This window comes from Sminthopsis crassicaudata, chromosome 1 (assembly GCF_048593235.1).
Source record: "Sminthopsis crassicaudata isolate SCR6 chromosome 1, ASM4859323v1, whole genome shotgun sequence".
NCBI classification, from domain to species: Eukaryota; Metazoa; Chordata; class Mammalia; order Dasyuromorphia; family Dasyuridae; genus Sminthopsis; species Sminthopsis crassicaudata.
In genome coordinates, this window is record NC_133617.1 from 373,153,446 (window position 1) to 373,179,128 (window position 25,683).

At 36.3% G+C, this 25,683-nt stretch overlaps 1 protein-coding gene across 2 annotated transcripts in view; it reads right to left on the minus strand.

The window, feature by feature from the left end:
• Window positions 1–25,683, minus strand: part of MYO5B (myosin VB) — a 500,991-nt gene that overhangs the window by 200,427 nt on the left and 274,881 nt on the right. For both annotated transcript variants that reach the window (XM_074279362.1, XM_074279363.1), the window contains exons 7-10: window positions 24,038–24,119; window positions 17,855–17,962; window positions 11,918–12,027; window positions 5,286–5,551 (exon numbers count right to left, since the gene is read on the minus strand). In XM_074279362.1, coding sequence (XP_074135463.1) covers window positions 5,286–5,551; window positions 11,918–12,027; window positions 17,855–17,962; window positions 24,038–24,119 — 566 coding nt within the window. The remainder of the gene's footprint in view (window positions 1–5,285; window positions 5,552–11,917; window positions 12,028–17,854; window positions 17,963–24,037; window positions 24,120–25,683) is intronic.

Here is a 25,683-nt window from a genome sequence, read left to right on the forward strand (position 1 = left end):
GCACCTAAGGTGGTACAGTGAATAGAGTGGTCTGGAGTCAGGAAGGACCGAGTTCCCTCAAATATTTACTAGCTATGTGATGCTTGGAAAGTCACTTAACACCTATTTGCCTCATTTTCCCCATCTGTAAAATAAACTGTAAAAGCAAATATCAAACCATTTCCTTTGGGGTCATAAAGATGAGACTAAAACAATCAAATAACAAAAACAAAGAAAATATGTGATGTCTTTTCATGATGGAAAGATAAACATAGACAGAAAGTGTTTTAAGGGTTAGGAAGACCTGATTTCAACTTATGCTGCCTGCTTGTCAATTAACCTTTCAGGGTCACAGACAATTTTCTAGGATTACATATTGCAAAGCAAATGCTTATCTGCATTGCAAGGGAAAGAGTTGGCTCCCAGGGAGTCCTTCTTCACCAATAAAATCATAGAACTGAACCCTTCTTCTCCCCCACAAAAAAAAAAATATCATGAGAATAGCTTTTTCTCACTAGACTTGGCATAAAGAATGCATTCCAGAGATAAATATAAATAACTTCTGATTATCTGTCATATTATATTAGCCATTCCCCTACTCGACCCCTATAAGCACAATTAAGAGTAAAATGAACATGTCAATGCTGCTTTCATTTCTGTAAATTTGGCAAAATTGCTTTCCTGTTCTTTGAATTGTAGATTTCAGTTCTCTTTCTCTTACCTGTGTGTTGTTATATTTGCCCATCAGCTGATGTATAATGTACTATTTTTATATTCACTACAATGTAAGAAATCAGAACACAACATTAATTTGCAATATTAACACGCATTGATTCTAAGTCCAAATATACTGATTCCCAAGTGAAGTAATTCTGACATACTTGCTTCAATGAGCCTTCTAGGCCCAGTGCACTATCTACTGCACTACCTAGGTAACTGCCCCTAGACTTTCTTAGCAGGTAGTATTAAAGCTCAGAGACAACAATACTTTCTGTCCTCTGTCCTCAAAATAAATATACCAACCCTCCTTCAGAGTTTCACTGGTGCTGAGCTTACAAACTTTTACCCTGTGCTCTGCTTATCTATCAATCCTTCCTTTATTAGCTAACTTACCAAATGTGACTATACTTGCTAACAGCCTTATCTCCAGCTATTCTTTATTCCCACTCACTCCCCATGGTCAATCTATGGCCCAATCTCAGTTCTATCTCTTGCACTGGATCAGTTTTCTCCACTAACATAGCCACCTTTAGTTCAGGCCCACATCACCTCTTGTCTGGATTCAAAGTCTTCAAAGTGGTCTCTATGACTCGGGACTCTCCCCTTTCCAATCCATTTTCCACTCAGTTGTCAAAGTAATTTTTCTTAAGTATAGCATTTCTATGTAACATCATTCTCTCTTCCCATTCTCTCAGTAAACTCCACTGGCTCCCTATCACATTCAAAATTAAACAAAAAGTTCTCTGCTTAGCAGTTAAAGCTCTTCACAAGCTGAGTACTGCTTACTTTTTCAGTCTTATTACTTACTAATCCTTATTACTTATTAATCCCATCTGTGTACTCCATGCTTTAGCTCCACAGACATATATTATGCTATGTCCCAAAGGTTTTCTTTTCTTACACATAACTCTGCATTTTCTATCTCCATGTCTTTACCCTGGCAATTCTCTTTCTTCTCATTCTACCAGTTAATTTCTTTTAAAGACCCAGCCCAAATACCATCTCTGGAAGGAGACCTTTCCTAGTCCTTTCAGCCATTAGTGTTTTCCCACCCATTCTATATACCTCATGTGTTTAACTAGCTATTTACATGTGGTCTTCCTCATCTGAATGTGAACTTTTTGAGAGTTTGTATTTGCCATTCTGTATAAGTTCTCAGCATTTTGGATGGAACATGGCACATAAGAGCTTGCTGACTCAAGGTTATTACTCTGACTAGATCTTTTGCTCCAAGTAAAATAGTTTCCCCATTGCCTTATAATACATTTTTTTTATAACTTGCTATGATGTTTCTGTTCTGTTCTGTTGGAAACATTGACCTCTTCTCTGACCTATCCAAATTCTAACATCCTTTCTATATTAGGTGAAGCTTTCCCTGGCTGATTCAGCCTGAAAAGATCTTTCTCCTTTGGTTGTATACCAAAATGCATGCAAAAAAAAAATTATCGCTCAGTACAAAGGAAATATAAAGGAACAGTAAGAAGTATCCTTACAAAGGTAACAGACAAATTTTTCTGGTAACCTTATTTTTTCCCCTTGAAGGATAAATTCCTATCTATTTGACCACAGGTCTTTATAACCCTTGGTAATATGGCATTTCATCAGCTCACAATTCTGGAAGCAAAAATTAGCCAAGATCAAAGAAAAACAGAAAATTAATTAACTAATCAGTAGCTATAAAATGAGCTCAGGACATTTGTAAAACATTAGACCACTTTTTGAAACACAGAATGTTAATAAATATCAATAGAAATAGTTAAAGGAAAAAATACCATGCAAAAAAACCTCCAAGACCAAATCTTGAGAAAAAGTCAGTCTATAGTATAGATCGCTATAGGCATCCTCCCTCTCCCTATTTTATAGAAGATTAGGTTATTACTTAAAGAAGTTAATGGTTTCTTAGGCAATTATCTAACTTGTCTATAAGCAGAAAAAGAAACATTTTAGTCCAATTCAGGTAGATAATGAAAAAGCAAAACATCTCTATACAGGGTGGTTCTAAAACTTTTTTAACAGTTTTAAGTCTTACTGCAATTTTAAACTTTTAATACTTAGAAGTTTTGGCATACAATATATAGACCTATCATGGGGAAGTAGGGAGAGTCAAAGCAATCCATACACTCTGAATTTTGGGAAAATTACACATACACACAAATACACACACACGTGCACAAAATATAGCAATTTTAGATCTCAGACTATTCCCTTGTGGCCGCTTCTTGCTGGGAAGAGGTGATTTTATGTGGTTTTTCTTGCTTCTTCCTCACTATAGCTTGAAGTTCAGAAAGATTTGCTATTCTGTTCCTTTGCTGAGGTTTAGGAATCTCTCCAGATCTTTCTGCCTAACCAGAATCTCCAGTGAATACTCAGCAAGAGTGGTCTAGTGGGACTCAGGGAAGACGTCTTTATTGCTTTCTTCTGTCTCTCTGGGGTTGTTTTACCACTGCTTGTAGTTGCCATCTTGTGTCCCAATAATTTCTCTCTGTTTTCTCTCTGATTGAGGCATACAGATGGCACAATGGATAAGGTGCTGGATTAAAAAATCTGAGTTCAAATTGTGCTTCAGAAAATTAGCTGAGTGACCCTGAAGCAAACGATAATCTCTTCAGCCTCATCTATAAAAAGATTATAATTATAAGTACCTTCCTCAGGGATTGCTATAATGTTCAAATAGAATAACATGTTATTTCTTGCAAACCTTAAGATACACTACAAATGCTACCTTACTGTTGTTGCTCTCATCAATGTTAAGTCTATCATTTCCTATTAGTTAGTTTTGCTTAATTTTCTCTTTCTCCATTTTTTTTTTTCATCTTTAAAGGGTAGTTCTCTAGGAAAAACTTGGGAGAAACGTGTTGGAAAATTTTGCTTAATTTCCATTTCATGATCTTTCTATATTATTATTCTACTAATTACAAACATGAGCAATGGTCACAACAGCAGATTAGCAAGAATTTGTTTTAAATGAATATGTCATAATAAAATTTCAGTTTCATGTATAATCATCTTTTTTTAATTATGCTATATTATGGTAAAGCTTGTTTTATTTCATAAATTAAAAGTTAAGCATGTGAATAGGTCATTGTATTTGATATAGTATCTTCTTAGTATGATTCTCCATACTCAACAGAATTTCCCATTACACTGGTCCCAAGATACCCTTCTGTGGGAGACCTTCTGGTTTCAGCACACTCAGCAGTTGTTTCTACTGTGGCACGAGGGTGCTTCCATGCTAACATTAGGCTCTCTATTTTTAGTCAAAGGCCATTACTTTCATAACTTAAAGATCCAATAGGAATTAATCTATTTTTAGCCTCCCCGTAGGAAAAGTTAGGTCAGAGAAAAAGAAACATGGAGGTGCAGGCATATTCCATTTACCCAATCAATAACCCTTTTATAATGAACTGGTTCCAACGGAGAAGCATGTCCCACGGGGTGATTTTCCCCGGGTTTAGGTGTAACACTTTCTTAGAACTCATCTGATTATGTGCCAGGGCCTCTACCAAGCACACAGCTATCTCAAATTCATAGGCTCATTCTTAGCCTTTTACTGCTACAGATTTAATATCCCTCATTAGAATGATTACCCTGTTCTGACAATGTTCTTCCAGTCAGGGCGAGCAGTTAAGAGTCACTGAACTTTAAAACATAACAAAATCTCCTAACATTCTTCAAGGCAGCAAGCTCCTGGTGACTGAGAAGATAAGTCTAATCACTCATTTGAGAATCAAAGATGCTATCTCTCAAACCCGAATATCACAATACCTCAGAACTGGAAGGGACCTTAAACAACACCTAATTTAGCTCAGTTTAGAGATGAGGAAATTGAGGCCCATAAAGGTTAAATGGTTTGGCCATTCTCATATAGCTATTTATTGGTTTTTTGAATATAAGTCTTGTCTATTTTCACAATCTAACATATTACCTAATTCTAGTTAGAGCATTCAACAAATGAGATTTTTTGGTTAAAAAAAAAAAAACAATCAAAAAGCTTTTTCTAGTAAGCTCCATATGTAACTGCAGCCCATGGTGGTGTGGGGGCAGGTCATGTGACTCAATCTAACATACATCTCATAACAACAAAGTTTCTTAAATCAAGACCTTCTGACTCAGAATACAGTTATCTTTCCATTTCACTCTGAGATCTAGGTGGCTCAGTGGATAGAAAAGCTCAGATATAGTAGACAGAGTATTGGTTTGGGAGCCAGAGGGGAATCGGTTCTGTTCTCTGCTCCCAGTGGGATGATGGAAAAGTCACATCAACTTCTTGTACAATGAAGAGACTGCACTGGACTCAGACGCAGGAAGAACTGAGTTCAAACCCTACCTCATATTCATAATAGCTCTGTGACCCTAGGTTACTTAATCACTATCTGCTTTAGTTTCTTCAACTATATAATGGGACTAATAATAAAAACTACCTTACAGTTTGTGAGCATAAAATGAAATAATATTTAAAAAGGTCTTTGTAAACTTTAAGGCACCATCTACATGTTATTAAATAACAACAATAATTAATAATAATAATATATGAAGAAGAAGCAGCTAGGGTAGAGAATTTTCAAAAGCCTGAGGCTTATTCCTACCCATAGATGTCGAGAACACCAATGAAGGAGTGCTGCTTGAGGTTGGTATGTAGAGCCTTATTGACATGCCCCACGATCCAGTTGAACAGCTGGGCATAGATGTGTTTAGCCAGGGCATTCCTGGCATTGACCACCTGCTGCAGTGACATGGTCTTGACATAGGTCTCAGAGGTGGTGACCAATTTTCGGTGGCACAGCCAATGCTGCATCTGATTGTGCTCAACCCCCAGCAAAGTACAAAAATTCCTGAGGTGTTCATCTTCGGGCTGAAACAGAGAGAAGGAGAGGAAGGAATTTAGTGGGAGAATGGTGAGTGAATTTCCAGGCCAAAGACACAAATGCATGTGTGTACGTACCCCCCCACATACACACCAAACCAATGCATTTTCCACCCATATTTCAGTCATCCACAAGGTAAGAATCAAGAATGATCAAGAAGGTCTTGCCCTTTTCAGCATTCTATAATTATATTTACACCCACAAATGCTAGTTCTTACACCTGTAATTCCTTGTACAGACAATGATGTAATTTGGAACCAGATGGGTGCCAGAGAAATTGTTCATTACATCTGCTAATAACTAAATTATTATAGCTTTAAAAATCACCCTTGGCATTCTCTGGTGCTGTTGGTTTCCTCATCTGTCATTGTCTACTACCAGCTAATTGGCAGGGAGGGATACACGACTGAAGGAAACAGAGAGGATTGACATCTTGAGAAATTGTAAGCTATTAAAGTGAAAGTGAGTGCAACGAACAGCACTGAGGGTGAAGGAGGGCAATACTAGAGAGTTGACAAGCTTTACTGATTGTTATTTCCAGGGCTCAGCTTGGGTCTTAAAAGGGAAACCTGACTTCTTACTTGGGACTCCTAAACCAAGATCAAAATGGAGAAGAACTAGGTTCTAATTCTGGTTCTAATTCTCACATTGAACAACGACATCACCCTCCTCTATACCTCAGTTTCCTCATGTGTAAAATGAGTGGGTTGGACTAGATCACAGGAACAAAGATTCAAAGCTGGAAGGTGCCATCCACCCTGTCTAGGGCACCTTCCAGCTCAAAATTCTATGATGTCATTAATATTAACCATATCTGGGAAGGTTTCCCAACTAGATTCAATGATTTTAAGCACCACAAAAAGTCACAATTAGGATCTTAAAACATTCAACTCTATTGGGAGTATAAAAAAAACAAAAGAAAAATTCAAACCAAAGGAGATGCAAAAAGCCAGAAGGCAAGGATTGGGAACTAATTTTTGACCTAGAAAGGTACAGCTCAGATATAGTGGACAGAGTATTGAATTAGGAGCCAGAGGGGAATCTGTTTTGTTTCCTGCTCCTAGTGGGATGATAGAGAAATCACACCAACTTCTCTGTACAATGAAGAGATTGACTAGTTTATCTTTAAGGTCCCTTCCAGCTTTAAAATTCCATGGGTTTTTGAAGGAAGCCATTTAGAACAAGTGACTCAGAAATCACAGCACTAGAAGGGAGCTTTTAGGGTTCTTTAGCTTAAATAATTCACTTTACAGATGAAAATGAGGTTTAGAAAAGAGAAGAACAAATTCATGGTCATAAAAACAGTCAGTAGTAGGCTGGAACTACACATTGATGTTAAGACAGCCTGGATAGAAGTCTTAGGTGGGGGTGGGGAGGACTTCTGGTTGATGGGGCTCCGTAAGACCAATATTTAACAGCATTGGGTCCCTTAGAAGTGCAAGGGGGCCGATGGTGCTGAATGAGGCAAAGAATTCCCAGGGTTGCGTGTTTAAAGAACAGGAGTAATGAAACTAAGGATAGCAGTCTTGGCTCCAGTTGCTGTGGGCTCTAGGTGTAGATTGCTGGAGTAGTAATGATTAAAAAACTATCAACATATTCATATATTAATGTTTGCAAAGATCTTTGAATGCATTAGCCCATCTCCAAACCCAGAACTATTATTCCCATTTAACAGATGGGAAACTAACCTCCAAGAGGCAAATCTACTTGCCTCTATCTACTATCAATTATTATTGTTATTACTATAAGCAGCCCCGTTGGGGATGTTGCAGGAAAGATCTTCACTCAGAAACTCAGGAAGCTTCCCTTCCCAGGAATCCCTTTCCAATGGTGAAATGTAAGTTGTTGTACAGTCTTTAAATCTTGTTTGATTCTTTATACCCCATTTGGAGTTTTTCTTGGCAGAGATACTGGAATGCAGAGATACTTGAATGGTTTGCCATTTCCTTCCCCTGCTCGTTTTAAAGCTGAGTAAACTGAGGCAAAGATAATTAAATTATTTGCCCAGGGTCACAGAGCTGGTGTTTGAAACCAGATTTGAACTGGGGACTTCTAGACTCCCAGTCAGGTGATCTATCCACTGTGCCACCTTGAGCTCTGACTTGGGAGTCAAAAAAGACCCAAATTGAAATCCCAACTTGGGTCCTCACTATCACTTTTATAAGTCACTTATCCCACTTGGCCTCAGAGGAGAAATATGATTAGATACCTTCTTGGGTCCCTTCCTGCTCTGGAATCCAAAATCCTTCATGAGAGCAATAAAATCAATCAATCAATAAATATGTATTAAGTGTGAGGTGCCAGGGACTGAGATCAATAAAACTGCTGAATTCAAATTCCTGGCCTCTGTGTTCCAAGGTTGATATAGAAACTAAATGCAAAGGTTCTTCTGGTCAATGGAGATCAGTAGAGAGGTCCTACAAGAAAACCCATGTGTCTTCTCCCGTGTGTATCTCCTTTATAAGAATTAGCTCGTTCTCTGAAATGCTCTCTCATTATTTGGATCATTCACGTCCACCTGGGGAAGCTGAAAACCCAGCAGAGAGCCTGTTAGAAAGCTTATTATCTCTTAAATTTGAAATGGAATCCTTCAGAACAAGACCATGACATCATGTGCTACCATAATGGCTCCAAATTGCTCATGGAACAAGTCTTTGATGAGGCTGCCTTGTAAGATTTAACTGAGAGCATGTTCTGTGAAAATGAACACTGGCAATCCAGCCCCCTTCCTCCTTAAATCGCTCCCGGTGGCAGCCTATATTTGCTGAGTGATATACTTCAAAGAAAGCTTGATTTGGAGTCAAAGAACCTGAACTCAAGTTTTGATTGCACTATGTATGTGAACTTGAAAAAGCTTCAGTTTCTTTCCCTGTAAGAAAGTAGAAATAATAAAACCTGGGCTACACATACTTGACACAATTTTGGTTTGTTAATAAGCATTCATTAAGCACCTATTATATGCCAGACACTGTGCTAAGTGCTAGGGATCCAAAAAAAGAAAGGCAAAAGACAGTATGAATTTTAAGAAAGGAAACAAGTTGCAATTATTAAGGTAGAAAGTATATATAAGCTTCAGTTTTCTCATTTGTACAATAAGGGGTTTGGGAAAGAGAGAATAAGCATTTACAAAGCACTTAGTAGGTTCCAAGCTCTAATTAAAGCACTTTTTTCACATTTTATTTCATTTCTTCAACCCTGCAATGTAGATACTGTTATTACACTCATTTTAAATTGAGAAAAATGAGGTATGCAGGAATTTGCCTGTAACCTAAATAGCAAATGCATGAAACCAGATTTGAACTCAGGAAGATGGTTCTTCCTTATTGCAGGCCCAATGCTCTGTGCACTATGGTGACATGTTGGGGTTTGAATATGATAATCTTTAAGGTCCTTCTAGCTCTCAAATTCAAGAATGACAAAGTTCACATTTATACAGCATTTTAAGTTTTACAAAATGTTTTCTTAACTCCCAACTGCTAACACATTGGGCAAATAAAGGTCATATGAAAAGCAAAGGAAAACTAGCATTATTCAAGAATATCTCTTCTGAATTCTTCATTGCACAGATAAGAAAACAGAAGCCAAGTTTGATGACTTGCCTAGGGTCATTTGTTTAGAATTACTTAGAAGTGGAAAATGGTGCCAGAATTAAAGACTAGGTTTCTTGATCACCAGCTGGTCTTTCCTCCTCTCCTCCTTCTCTTATTTAGCAATAGCATTTGTTGGGTTGGTTAATTGTCCAGAGATGCTGGATATTTATTTAGTTTTTATATTTGCTTTGTAATGAGGATTCACAAAATGCTCCTGCTCTACCTAGGCTTGCATTTCTGACTTAAAGCCATCCATCTTCAAGTAAAAGAACTACAGGGTGCTTGGCTGGCCTTGAGTTGGCAAGATTCCTACTTGCTGATGCTGATGACTGGTTTCCAAGAAGTGCTTAAATGTAAGGTCTAGCAGCATGGCTAGGTCCCCTGATGTTCAAATGTACTCCTGGCAACAATACATACCCAAGTATTGCCTGCTTGCTTTCTCATTGAGGCTTGCAAAATGTAAATTTAGTGAGGTGCCAGGCATAGAGGACCTTGGGAAAGGCAACTACTATGGGCATCTAAGAGAATACTCAGACAGCACCAGAAGAGCACAGAAAAGAAGAAAGTTAGATGTCTGGCACAAAGCTCTTTGGGAGAACCCAGTGCAGATGCAAGGATCACTGCTTCCAGAGCAGGCACATGGACCATATGTGATTTCTCATGCCTTTCTGATTGTTGATTAAATATGATAACAGACTGATTTAGCATCATGTAATTACATTTAAGCTTAATTAAATGGTACTAAAACCATTAAAATACTCTGAATTGTGAAGAACAGATGAGTTTTATGGGTCCAGGTTGCCAAATAGAGGAAACAAATTGCCTCTGGTGTCCAAGTTATTGTATGTTATAGCATCTCCAAGGTAACAGTGGCAGCTACAGAGCAGATTTTCATGCTTTAATTAAAAGGGAAAACTGCCCAGCATGGGATGTTCTGCTCACTGTGGGGAAATATATCCAGAAAAGCCACTGCGTTTGCCGTGGAGGAATAAATCAAAACCAAGTCTTAAGAGAAACACCCTGTAGAGTGCTACTTTTTGCTGACAGGGTTATAGAGGGGAAATTAGTAGATCTAGATTCAGGTTCTAACCACTTCAGGGGAATGAATATCCCTTATCTCCTTGGTCTTCTTCATTAATCTTACTACCATTTGGAACATTCTTTCAGCCTGATCTTCACTTTCATCACCAAAATTCCTAGGAGCATCATTTGTCATTCTTCTCTAATCCAAGAGTTTCCCAATGAAAAGTCTCCTAGCTATTAAAGCTGTGAAGTACTAAGACTTTTGAGACAACTTGTATACAACTGTGAAAATTTCAAACATTTGCTTTGCAGCATCTCTGTGGAGAGGACAAGCATTGTCAACCCCACTTTATAGATGATAATAATGAAGTTTCACCACTTCATTACAATAGGGTCAAACTACTTAGTCAGAGTCATACAAATGGCAACAGTCAGATCTTGGATTTGCAGCTATATCCCCTAACTCTAAGTCCAGCTTTCTTTTGATGAAACTGCTGCTTCCCAATAATCACTGACTGATCTAAAAATTCACCTAATTAAGATGTAGAGAAAAAAAGCTCAGTTTATTTTTCTATGATTTTTTTTTATTTTTCTAGAGTTTCGAATTCACCAAATAAATTATAATCATCTAGGGAACCAGGATTAAAACTTATATTTTTGTTAATGCCACTGAACAAAGTAAAGGATTAAATCCAGAATAGATTTATATTACATCACTGAACATGGCACCTGGCACACAATGGGTGCTTAATGCATGCTTACTGACTGATTAACTGATTAAAAGTAGCTAACTGATTGGTTGATTTTACCAAGTTTCTTTAAAATACTAAAAGGTGATGTCAATCATTCAAGAAAATGGAGCATAATAATCTCTTCATAATGTTACCATTGCTTTATGAGACCAAATTCCTTTTATGACACTGATAAGAAGCTAATACCTAAACCAGGAAAGGTCAAAACAGAGAAAGAAAATTTTAGGTCAATTCCCTTAATGAATATTGAAACAAAAATCTTAAATAAAATATTAGGAAAGAGATTACATAAACTTATCATCAGGGATAATACACTATGACTAAGTAGGCTTTGTACCAGGAATGCAGAGCTGGTTCAATAACATTGCTATATTTTCTCAAGTAATTTGTAATCTAGTTGAGGGATGAGAATTGTATTGATGAGTATTGTAGTTAACTACAACAATATGATCCGGCATTTTTATAGGTAACTTTTGCTTGGTATTTCTACTTTGTCTATACCATACATTTGTTTTAACTCTCTAATCAGGTTAAAAAATCCTTGAAGGACAAGAGATTATATCTGCTATTTCTCACTCCCACTTTGGAATATCTAGCACAAAGCCCTTCCTATTGACAGCCTCTCATAGGCTGCTGTGCTCCTGGAGGCTCTTGATAATATTCATAAGTATATGTCAAATACCCAGCTCTAACCTGGCTTTGGTGAAGATATTGAAAACCTAAAATCACTTGGTCCTCTCCTTTAGGGAGAAGAACCAGGTAATTTTTCAATTCTAGTAGAAAGCACATGGGCTAGAGAGGAGTTAGTTCCTTTGAAAAGGAACCATTACCCACTAAGTCACATTAGTTGTCCAGGTACAAGCTAAGAAAATATTATCATTAGAAATAAATAACCCCTCATATTCATATGAGTAGAAAGCAGTACATAAATAGTATAAATCTATAACCACATAGTAAATTGTCCCATTGGCATGGGTATAAAACTCACTGATATGCTACAGGACTCTCCATCACGTTCAGCTTGTATCTCCACATTTCCAAGGTGCAGTATAGAAGCAATTATCTTAAAGATACTTATCTGATGGGACTCTCTCACCCCTAAAAGATAAAGGAAAAGGAATGAATTATTTCCAATTTCCATGGCAGGACAGAAAGTGAGATTTACCTGTGTGTGTGTGTTTGAGTTTTTATTTAGAGCCAACTATTTTACAGACAATAGAGGACCATCAATCACCATTCAAAGGAAAAGTGCTAAGGATGAAAAGAGTTCCTGAGATGAACTATTAAATACTTCCCCTGAACCACCTGAGTCAGATTGGCTAGGTGAGGATAGCATTATAACTTTTTTGGAAGTGGTCATTGTGCAGACTCATCTTGGACTTCATTTCAGTCAGACATTTTCGAGGACATTTTTATGGTTCCATAAGGAGAGGTAATTTATCTGTAATAATCGTTCTCCAAATATAATCTCCTGCAAACATCTGTGACACACATCTAAAGGACTATCAGGGGAAAGCAAAGAAGCCTCTTCAGAGGATTGTTATGATAAGGGTTGTGATGGCAAGCCAGTTGTCAGGTCCCACCCTCCTCCCCTTCAGAGACTCCTCTTTGCTAACCATGTCTATCAGAAACACACCTAAAACAGCTCATGAAAGATATTTATGATAATAAAAGATGATAAATATAATTCCCTGAACCTCTATAGATATAAATATGCACAATCAAATTTCAATAGTCCAGGATAATGCAGGACAACCAGGTGTGAATGATGAAAAAAATCACATTTTTAGTTTTTATAAAGGGCAATTTTTTAAGGCATTAAGACTATGCTTTACTTAATCTAATAGGAAAGTGAGTTTGTATTCCCTGCATCTAGGTTGGGAGACATAAGGAAGCCAGCTTGGATCAAAAAAAAGTGTCACAGATCATTCAGGAAGTGAATAATGAACATTTACACACACACACACACACACACACACACACACACACACACACACACACACAATCACAAACTAGTTTTGATTAATGGTGACAGTCCCTTCCTCCAATCTTTATCCCTCAAATGACTCAAGGACCAAATGCATATGACATACATGATGACTTAATGAACTGGTCAAAGGGAGGTAAATTAAACCACCACTGTTATGTCAGGGTAGGGGCTGGTGCTTCAGAATAAAGCATGAAGATTAAGTATGTTGTTCCTTCCTCCCTCTGCCCCCCCCCCCCCCCCCCCCCCCCCCCCCCCCCCGCCACCAAGCAAAGCTGTGACCTATATTTATCTGTAAAATGGAAGCTTTCTTACTCAGAGTAGGTATTGTATGTGTCTCAGTATGCCCAAAGCAGCAGAGGAGAAGAAGCCATAAGATTTGATAGTATCTATTTAACTAGAATTTTTTTCAATTGTTTTCCCTTTTTCTTTCTCTCTAATTCACTGGCAAGTACTCATTGCTTTGACAGACCCCCAAGATGACTTAACCACTTTACTGAGATTGTTTCAAAAAGACAAAAACACGATTATAAATCAACAATATGGTACCACTGCTAAAAATAAACTCAGACTGCATTAGGAATAGTAGAATATCCAGTTTCTGGGAAGCTAAAATCCCACCATTCTGTATGGATAAAGATGCATTGGGGTTATGTATCCAGTTCTGGGAGTAACATTTTAAGAGAGACACTGAGAGATGAGAAAATATTCAGAGAAGGGTGACTAGAATGATGATAAGGGTTCTAGAAACAAGGTCATATCATTTTTAATAGAATTTGGGATGTTTACTTTTTAAAAATTTAGTTGGAAAAACTGATAGCTGTCTTTGTATATTTAAAAGGCTTCAATGCAGACAAAGAGGTTTCTATTTTTTGATGTGGCTCCAAAGAATATAACCAGGGGAATGGTAGAGATTCTTATACTGGCTGAGAAACGGTATTATATGACATTACAGGCCTAGGATCATATGATTATATGATATCTAAGGTTTTCCTGAATACAGAAGTCTACAACAAAATCAAAGATAAGAAAAAAAGGAGTAAGAAAACTGGACATATTCAATAAATTGCAAGAGTGTCCTGATTTCATCAGTGTGTATACCTTCACTGGTAAAGATCCCAGTTCAATTGTGCTTTCTCATTGCATAGGATTCTTTCCCACTGTTTTGTGATCATTTTCTCTACTGGATTTACCCAGTGATCTGGAGCCTATGCTCTGGTTCTTTCATTTTACAGTGTACCGTTCAGAGGTATGTGACAAGTGAGGCTCAGTAAAGAATGATCAACCATGGGGTGTCCCTAAAGTCTTAGAGTAGTTTCAAGCCATTAAAGCTAAGAATTTCATTAAGATGTGGGTATGTATGTACATATAACTAGAAACTGCAGGAATGCCCATAAATTGGAAAGTGCTGAACAAATTGTAGTATATGACTGGATTGGGATATTATTGTGATATAAGAAATAATGAGCAGATTGATTTTAGAAAAATATGGAAACACATGAAATAATGAGTCAAGTGAGCAGTCAAGAGGTCAGTATATACAATAACAGCAATATTGTTTCAAGATTGACTTTGAGCAAATAATTATTTTTGTCTATTATAAATATCTAAATCAACTATAAAAAGACATATAGAGAAAGATGTTATCTATATCCAGAGAATAATAAATAAAAGTATGCATAAAATAGTTTTTGGGTATGTTTGTGCATGTATATGTGTGTGTGTGTGTGTATGTGTGTGTGTGTGTGTGTGTGTGTGTGTTCTACTGATAGCCATCTCTAGGGCAGGGGGAGGGAAGAAAAAATTTACATGATAATTTTGTTGTATATTTGAAAAAAATAACAAGTTGTGCACAATGGATTTGCAGTTTCATGTACAAATTGTCTTTTTTATTGTACTAGGTTATGAAAATGCTTGTTTAATTTCATAAATTAAAATATAATAAAATAAAAAGATTTTTGGAATAGCTGACATTTTAGGTCTTTTAGCAAGAACCCAATTCTAAAGCTCTATTCTATATTTAATCACTTTCTAAAGAATGATGCTTCCCCAAGCACTGATTTATACATTCTATTCAGTAGGACTGCTATAAAGAACATTTTAAAGAACATTGTCTTATGAGCAGAAAGTAATCCTAGGGGCCAATCATGTTGTATGCCCTCTTAACCCTTCCATTTATGTCCTTCTCCCTGGATACCTTAGATAAAAGGGCCCAAGAAGGAAGCCCTGGGGTGGTGATGTAAGAAATGCAGAGGGGGACCTGAGAAAAGGAGAACAAATCCAATCTGTCCTTTAGCTCTTGGAAAAATTGAACAGTATATGCTAGCTTTAAGAGCTGAGACCCCAATTTTCTTCTTTATATGGACATCTGCTTGCTGTGCAATATCCAAACCTAACTAAAAAACAAAAAATGCCATCCTGGTGTTAATCATGTGGACCAGTCGGTCCAATCCATCATCCTTTCTTCAACAACTACATTTCTGAGGTAAACATATTAACTTATTTTCCAAAGTTCAGAAGTACACTTAAACTTCCTCAAATACTCAATTACGGTATGGACGAATTTAATTGAAGCTCTTCATGAATTTTTTTTTTTCTCTTTTTTTTTCTCTTTTTTTTTTCTTCATGAATTTTTGCCTATAAGTTAGTCAAGGCAACTTCTTGGTTGTAGGAAAGTTGCAGAAGTACTTTTGTTATCTTTGAGGTGAAAATTTGTTTTTTCTTTTAATTATAATAACATCAAATCATAATGAAGACTGCTTAAATGATTGCAATTAGGAATTCAGAAGCTATGGCAATAATAGAGTAGAATATCATTCCCTGGCCTTCATAGAACTGCACATGGAATTGCAAAAAAGAATTGAAGACCATGCTCTAGAAACATCTATCTGACAAGATTCAGAGCAATAAAGGCTTAAGAAAAATTAGTGGGTAATGGAATTTTAAAGTAAAAAAGTACTCTACAGTTTATTTTAAGAGATAGCCTGGAGTAATGGATAGACAGTACTGAACATGGAGTTAGGAAGACCTGACTTTCAACTTTGCAGAAATTTACTATCCATGATTCCCTGCATAAGTAACTTATTTCTCTGAACTTCAGCTTCCTTATCTGTAAAATGAGGGTAATAATAACACTTACTCACAAGATTATTATGAGAATTAAGTGGGATAATATATGTAAAGTACTATAAAGATGTTAGGTATTATAATTATTATTGCTATAGCTATATAGTATTTGGAGGAGGAAATAGCAAATCACTTCAATTTCTTTGCCAAGAAAATCCCAAAAGGGATCAGTGTAAGACATGACCAAAATCCCTCAACAACAGCAACAAATACAGCCCAACCTTCTTGCTTTTCATAAGAGGAATATGAGGTCCAGAGAAGGGAAATGACTTATGAAGAGCAAAGCTAGGAATAAAATAAGGAAACCCATGATCTTAGTTTTCAAGTAGCTAAAGAGCTGGCAAGAGATATTAGAATTAATCTATTTGACTCCAAAATGCAGAACAATGGGTGGAAGTCACAAAAAGATTTATTTTCTTCAACATAAAGAATTGCATTTTAAACAATCACAGAGGCAAGGCAACAATGAAATAAGGCAGATTCAAGAAGAAAAGGAAAAGAAAAAATTTCAGTGAAAATACTGAAATGAAGGCTAATGACAATTTGCTAAGAGCTATTCTAGAAGAAATTTCCTACATCCTCCAAAGTTGAAAGATTGGACTTGAAAAACTCTAAACTTTAGAGAGAGTTTAGAACTCTGATTCTAAATTCTGGGTCTCCCAAGAATCAGTTTAGGGTTTTTTCCACTGTGCTGTTTCCAAACACATGCTTTGATGATGAGAAATAGAATATTAATCAAACTCACTAATTTTATACTTGAGATAGCCCCTTTCCATCTGTTTCAGTGGCCTGAGGGAGTGAAAAGACAATGTTTCTAAGTGACTATGGAGAATCTCTTAACTTTGCTATCTCTGTAAATGAAAATTATATCCTAGAAACCCCACAATCCTAGCTCTGGAACCCTAGAATTCTTTGAAATTTAGTCAGAAGAAAATAACATTTCCTCCCCCAAGGTTTTCTTGCTCAAAAATGTTGCTCTCCAATTTGGAACTAGGCCCAAAGAGTTATCAAATTGTGCATAGCCTTTGATCCAGCAGTGTTTCTACTGGGCTTATCCCAAAGATTTCAAACAGATCTTAAAGGAGGAAGGGGATTTACATGTACAAAAATGTTTGTGGCAGCCCTTTTTGTAGTGGCTAGAAACTGGAAACTGAGTGGATGCCCATCAGTTGGAGAATAATTAATTGTGGTATATGAATGTTATGGAATTGTTTTGTAAGAAATGATCAGCAGTATGACTTCAAAAAGGTCTGGAGAGACTTACATGAACTGATGCTGAGTGAAGTGAGCAGAACCAGGAGATCATTGTACATGGCAATAACAAGATTATACAATGATCAATTCTGATGGACGTGGCTCTCTTCAACAAAGAGATAATGCAGACCAATGCCAATGATCTTGTGATGAAGAGAGTCATGTACATCCACAGAGAGGATTGTGGGAACTGAGTGTGGTTCACAATACAGCATTTTCACTCTTATGGTGGTTGCTTGCATTTTATTTTCTTTCTCATTTTTTCCTGTTTGATTTGATTTTTTTTTTGTGCAGCAAGATAATTGTACAAATATGTATGCATATATTGGATTTAACATATATTTCTATCACGTTTAACATATATTAGATGACTTGCCATCTAGGGGAAGAGGGAAAGGGGGAGAAATTGGAATACAAGATTTTACAAAGGTTACTGTTGAAAAATTATCCATGCATATGTTTTGAAAATAAAAAGATTTAATTAAAAAAAGATGTTGCTCTCCCTCACTAATTATCATGATTCCCTTAACTATACCCCCCCAAAAAAGAGAATCTTACCAAGAAGAGTAAAGGCCTGTCTGGTTTTTTCAAAATCTTCTGCATCATCCACACCATCAATAGATGTTTCTCTTCCCTGAGAGACATAGAAAAAATCTTCGGCACATGCTGTTATGAGAGGGTGGAAAGGAGAAAAAGTATGAAAGTTATGTTAGGAAAATATCATTCTCACATGTAGTTTTCATGTTACGACAACAGGATCTCACTAGCAGTCATAGGAGTCATAAATTACACACGATTTGTGATTCACATACATGATTAGAATGAAGAAAAGACAGTATAATATAAAATAACAACAACAAAAACATGCCAATTACAGGTGTTCCATGAAGATATGGATTATAATAAAAAAAACTTGAAATTTTCTCTTTAGGTAAGACAGAAATGGTATTTTTATTTCTACTTTTATATTTGGCAAAGTTCAGAGAAAATGGACTTGAGATGAGTTATTTTCCTATTATTCTTTTTATGTTTAATATTTGTGAAACTTTTGCACAAGTGAATAAAATGATTTTGTAAATGAAATTGCTGGTTATGTTGAATCATTTTCTCTATATTCAGAAGTATCTTCAGGAAAAACTTCAATAACAAGAAGAATAGGGATGATATGTACTTCTGTTCCTATATGGTTTTCATTTCTCTTTTATCTTTATTTTGAGATTTTTTTTCTATATAATTGAAGATTACCTCTACTTCAATATGACAATATGGATCAATATGTCTGGATAGTTGCAGATAAAGTTTGATGCAAATACATTTCATTTTGAAGTTTTGTGTAAATAAGGAAAATGATTTCACACTAGTCTCACTGGATGTCAATTATTAAATATTTACATTGAATAAGAAACTATAATCTCCTTTAAAAATTTTCTTCCATTAACTGAAATTTAGTTTTCAATTTTCAATCAAGCCTTCTCTCTCTCTTCTGCAAGTTCCAAGTCTCATTACTTCTACCACAATCATATCTTTATCATCTGCTCCTCTTCCTCTATTCATAAGGCCACCACTTTAACATAGGCCTTCTGTTCTATACCTCTTCTATATACAGTAAATATCAAAAAGCAGGTACTTAATTTATGCGGATTTTTATTTTCTCCTCCGACTTAAACAATTGCAATAACCTTCTAATTGGTCTTCTTTACAGTTTCTTATTTCTCTAATCCATCCTCCACACAGCAGGTAAAATAATCGTCTTAAATCACAAGTCTGAGCATGTCATTTCATTCTTCAAGAACCCTCTGAAGCATGTTATTGCCCACAGGATGAAATCTAAACTCTTGAGCTTGACATTTTATACCTATTACAATCTGGCTTGTCTTCCTTCCTAGGCTTCTTATTCATTATTCCTTTTTACACATTGTAGTTCTAGTTCAAATGGTCCATTTATTGTTCCCTCAAATAGTGATTTTCCATCTCTGTCCCTTGGGAAAGACTAGTTCCCATTTCTGACAGTACCCATTTCTGTGTACCATCACATAGTACAATCCCTAGTCTCCTTGAAGACTCCGTTTTTGTGCCATCCTTTAAGAGAAAGTCTTTCTTTTGACTAGAAAGGGCCTTAAAAGTCACTGAGTCTACTCCTCTCATTTTATAAGTGTAACTCAAGGCCAGAAAAGTTAAATAACTTCTCCAGAGTTATTCTGCTCCTAAGATTCTGAGATAGCATTCAAATTGTTCAGATTCCAATATCAATAGCTCTGTGCACTATATCACACTGCTAGCTGCCCCAAGTTACACTGTAGGCTTCTATTTCTCTATGTGTCATGTTACAATGTCAGAATTAACATTTCACTCCATCAGAAGGAACTATATGTGCAAAAATATATTTTTTATTTATGATTTTTTTCACAGTATATATGTATGAGTAATTTTTTAAATAATATTATCCCTTGTATTCATTTTTCCAAATTATCCCCTCCCTCCCTCTACTCCCTCCCCTTGATGACAGGCAATCCCATACATTTTACATATGTTCCAATATAACCTAGATACAATATATGTGTGTAAATACCATTTTCTTGTTATGTGCAAAAATATTTACAGCAGCTCTTTTTGTATGGCAAGGAACTAGAAAGTGAACAGATGCCCATCAGTTGGAGAATGGCTAAATAAGTTATGGTACATGAATATAATAATATATTATTGTTTTATAAGAAATGATAAACAAGATGATTTCAGAAAAGCCTGGAACAATTTATATCAACTGATGCTGAGTGAAGTAGAACAAAGAGAACATTATACACAGAATCAGCAAGATTATGGGATGATCAACTGTGATGGACTTGGAGGTCCAACTCTGTGATGGAACAATGAGGTGATTCAAGGCAATTGCAAACAATTTGTGATGAAAAGTGATATCTATATAACGAGAGTGAGAGAGCGAGAGAGAGAGAGAGTGAGAGAGCGAGAGAGAGAGCAAGAGAGAGAGAGAGAGAGAAAGAGAGAAAGAGAGGGAGGGAGGGCGGGCTCTGGAGACTAAATGTGGATCAAAGTTTTGTATTTTCACCTTTTTGTTGTATGTTTGTTTTTCTTTATCATGTTTTTTCCTCTTTTGATTTATTTTTTTCTTGTGCAGCATGACAAATATGGAAATATGTTTAGAATTGCACCTGTTTAATCTATATCAGATTGCTTGCTCTCTTGGGGAGGGAGGAAGGGGAGAAAGGGAGAAAAACATGAAACATAGGTTTTGCTAAGACAGTTTTCAACATTTACCTTTGCAAAACCTTATCTTTGAATAAAATTGGAAGAATAAAATATTATTTTAAAAATAAAAATTAAAACAATTTCACTCCATCAATCTCAACATGGAGAAAGGGCAAGAGGATATAGTATATGCTGCAAACCCATCCTTAACTTGGTAGGGGAAAAGAAGATGATCATACCCAAATTAGTTTCAAATATATACTCACATGCTTTCTTCTCTCCCTCATGATGGTTTTATTAGTGTTATTCTTGTAACTTAAGAACAGAGAGTACATTTTATTAAAAGTAGAAAAGAATGCTATGAAGGAATAAAGATTCTCACTGGACCCATTAGCAGTTACCTGGGTGGCTACTTGTGGTTTCCCAAACACACAGAGACATTAGTACTGCATATTACCAAAGGCAGATGCCTGCAACCACATAGTCAATCTACCCTCAATATCTTAAGAAAGCTTTATTGTCAGGACATAAAAGCACAGTAAAGGATCCTCATTTAGCTCCTCTTGGGTGGCAAATCTAAGGTCAGGAGTATGAGTTACTCATAAAATTGTATTTTGCACTGTTTTACTTAGAAGCCCAAAGAGCTCTGCATTACTCCAAGGCACACATCATGAAAAAGTCATTTTTCCACATCAATATACTATATAAATGGAAAAGAATTAAGACAATTTCTTTCCTATTACTTTAAAGTTGTATTCAGGACAAAATGACTCAATTATACATAAAGCAGTATTGCTCTTATTTGCTCATTTCATACAAAAATCAGCCATTTCAAATAATTTTTTCCTTTGCCATAAAAACAACAATTCTCTCTATCACTTCCCTTGGATGGCAAGGGAAGGGGCATGAATTAATTTTTTTCTAATCACTGTCTTGGTTAACTTACAGTGGTCCTACTGGGGAGAATTGGTATCCTATAAGCATGGGGCCATCATTTGTTCAACAAGTATCAACTGATCATCTACTCTGATGAATGGAAACTTTGATGTTACCTTTAATTTTTCTTTTTTACTTCTCATAACAAATCAATCCACAAGCACTACTAATTACACCTCTGTTACACTTCTCACTTCTATTTTCTGTTCTATTCCCATTGACACTACTCTGATATAAATCCCCACTAGCAATCATCTGTATTCCGAAACAGCTTCCTAATTGGTCTTTCTATAGCCACTCCAAGCTATTCTTCATGCCATTGTCAGAATGATCTTTCTTAGGGACTGACCTAATCACGAAACCCCTTCACCTACTGTGTAACATATGAACATTTTGCTCTACTACCATATGATTTCCACAACCTGGTACCATCCTGTTCTGTCACTTTCTTCTGCACACTCCACATGCTTGTTACATCAGACTAGTCAATCAATCAGTAAACATTTGTTAAATGCTTACTCCATTTCAAGCATGCACTAGATGTAAAGGAGACAGATTTATCAGTGAGGCTGTCCCAACTTCACAGGAGCATATGGGATGGGGGGGATATATGTTCACAGATTCAGAAATACATGACATGTTCAAGATATATACAGTGTGATTTTGAGCACTAGGATTAACAAGTAGGGAGAATCAGAAAAGGTCTTTGGAAGACAGATTTGATCTGATCCTTGAAAGGAGCTAAAAATTCCAAGAAGAGAGATGAGGAAGGAAGATATGTCAGGCATGGGGAGGTATATTGTGCAAAAATATGAAGGCAGAGAGTGGATGTTATATATGAGGAACAGCAAATAAATTTGAGTACAGAGTGTGTGATGGAGAGTAATATATAATCAGCCTGGAAAGATAGATTAGAACCAAACTATGAAGATCTGTAGTAGAATACTCTATATTTTATTGTAGCGGTAATAGAGAACCACCTAAAATTTACAAAGAGGAGAGTGACACAGTAAAGTTTGATTTAGGAATAACAATCTGGTGTCTATATGGAAGATAGAATTCAGAGAGGAGGAGACTAGATGGAGCTTGTAGAAATCAAAAAAGCATTCCCACCCATCTATATAGAGTTATGATTCAATGTCAACAATACAAAAACATAAACATAATATAAAATGTAACGCTTTTAATTCTTTTGGGCATTCACACCTGACAGGTGCCTCAATAGTGAGTACATGGTCAATAGTATTCAATAAAGTTCACTTGGGAGAAGGAAAATCCTAGAACAAAATTTGGCCCCAGATTTTTAAACTCAAGTTCGTCACTGTGGCCCTTAACTTGAGTAAGCAAAACCTGAAAATTTCCCCAAAATGCTCCCCAAATGCTGACACCTCTATAAGTATTGGTTCTTCACTTTTTTGTCAAATACCCACAACGACTCATCCTGCTGGCCAGGCAAAGAGACATTTACTGTTGTTGATTCTTCTCCCCTCTGTCTGCCAGTGCATGGTTGTCCAAAATAGATACATACTGCTCAGTGTAGATCAAATATTATTGTTATCCCAGGTAAAGCTCACCATTCTGTGGATTCTTCGCTCTAAAGCTATCTTTTCTCTTCAGTGTCACTGTTTTATGAATATGTTTTTTTTTTTTTTTTTTTTGTGATTCGCTGAATTCTTAATAAAAGTCACAATTCACATATATTATCTGTCTTCACTCTCCTCCTTCTTCCCCTCCTTGTCTGTGTATGGCAAGGAAATGCTATTCCCAAAGCCTAGAATGTAATGTCTACTACAGTAACCACAAAGATTACTATATCTTACATTGTTTAATGATTTCTATTTTATGTAGCATCTTCCCAACACTTATGTGATCCTCTCGATGCTTTTTTTCTCCAACAGCATGCAAACTCTCTGGGAGCAGGAATCTATTTTTGATTGTGTATTTGCAGTGCCAAGGATAGCAATACATTAATAAATGTTAATTGAATCATTAATAGGTAGGAAAATAATTGTTAAGCTTATTCTTATAAATTAGGCAAATGAGGCTCTCAGAGTTGCCCAAGATCAGCACAGTTAGATAGCAGCAGAGACTTGTCCTATGGGATTATAGAATCATAAGTCAGAGGTAGAAAAATTTCAGAGACCACCTATTTCCAATCTCTTCTTTTTATTAATTAATCTTTCAATTATCAAGCATTTATTTTCTCTCCTTCTGCTCCTCCATTTCCAAAGAAAAACAAAAATAATAAACCACTAATAATCATATGCATAAGTCAAGCAAAAGAAATTCTCACGCTAACTATAGCAAAAGATATGTCTCAATCTGCATCACTTCTCGCTTAGTAGCTGGGTTGAATTCTTTTAATTCCCTTACTTATGGAAAAGAAAATTAAGATCTAGGGGCCCAAGGCACTGAGGTAACAAGGATCACAGGAATATTTGGAACCAGGTCTGCCAACTCCAAAATCAGCACTCTTTCCACCAAATCTTTCTTCATAGTCTGATTAGTAGGGGACTGATATATGAAAGGTCTATAAGTTTAATGCCTACCATAGCAGCCACTTGGAGTTTCTTTTTCCCAGTATGCAACAAGACTACTTACTGAGTGCAAGCTCTTTAAACTCTGGAAGGCTGGCTGCTGCACAGAGCTGATAGAAGATGTGATAATTCCTTTCTTCATCTGCCTGAAGGAGAAAATAAAGAAAGTTAATCTGTTTAAGAGGAAGCCACCACCAAGATTCTTCCTTTACCTATTCTATGGCATATCAAGGGCAAAATCCATTGCCTCCCACTCTCTCATTCTCCCCACATTTCACTCTCAGGCCCAAATGTTCCATTCTCTATCAAGGACTCTTCCATCCACAACCTGATGAAATGACTTTATGTATAAAATGAATTTGATTTTTGGTTCTAAATGGCTCTTGACTGCTATTTAGTAAAATATTAGGTTAATCAATATGATAAAGTCTTTATCTGTCATGTGCAAGATACTATGTATGAAATGGTATAAAGTATAGGATTCTGTCCCCTCCCCTCTGATAGCTTACAACTTGGCTGAAGAGAGAAAAGAAAAACACAAGAATAATAGTTATTATATAACAAGAGTCAACTGAGAAGCTTAAAGGATTTCAAACAAGACAAAGATCATTGAGGACCTGAGTAATCACAGAAAACTTCACGGAGTTAGTGGAACTGGAGATGACTAAAGGATAGGTAAAATTTAGAGAGATGGAACAGAGACCTAAAAGTCTTCCAGAGAATTATGACATGAAAAGCAGCCCAGATGCCAAAAGGAATCACAACTGCTAAAAGAATCTTTTAAATGTACAGGTCATATCTCTATCAAAATACTTAACAGTATTTCTTCATTTCCAATAGGATAAAAGACAAACTCTTCAGCCTGTTGAGGTCTTCTACAATCTGGCTCCAAACTAACTTTCAAGTCCTTATTTCATTCCATTCTCCTCAAACTAGATTTCAATCAAATGAGACATTAGTTATTTCCCAAAACTCAACAGACCATCTCTAATGATACCTAAGTAACACTTATAGTAAGCTATGTGTGTATATGTGTGTATAAAGTGTTTTACAAAGCTTAAAGCACTATAAAATTCTAGAGATGCTGCTGCCGCTGCTTAAGCTGTTGCCAGAGTTGGCAAAGCCACATTGAACACTATCATAAATCAAAACTAAGAAGGAAGGAGGAAATAGGCCCCAGAAGCTGATTAGAGAGAATTGGTGTTCTGCCCCATAAGAGAAGCAGAGTGATAGAGAATGTTGCAAGTGATAACTTCCAAGGAGAATGATAACCAGGAGCTGGAGCTTGTTGAAAAAACAAGCAAGAAAGGAATCTAGCAGATCTATTTCTCTGAGCTTTCAAATATTATAAGCAATTGCATCTGGAAAAAATCCTAAAATTTACTATCCAGCAGCTGGGGCAGCTTGATGACACCCTGGTTAATGCCAGGCTTGGAGTCAGGCTTTCCTGAGTTCAAACCTGGCCTCAGAATTTACTAGCCATGTGATCAAGTCACTTCACCCTGTTTGTCTCACCTGTAAAATGAGCTAGAGAAAGAAATGGCAAGATCACTTCAGTATCTTTGCCAAGAAAATCCCAAATGGGGTCAAAAAAGTCAGGCACAATAGAGAGGAACATATATCACAACAGCATCAGCATCAATCATCATCATCATCATCACCACCACACTTCAGAGACAGCAAAAAAGAAAGGCTTTTGAAAGAAAGGAT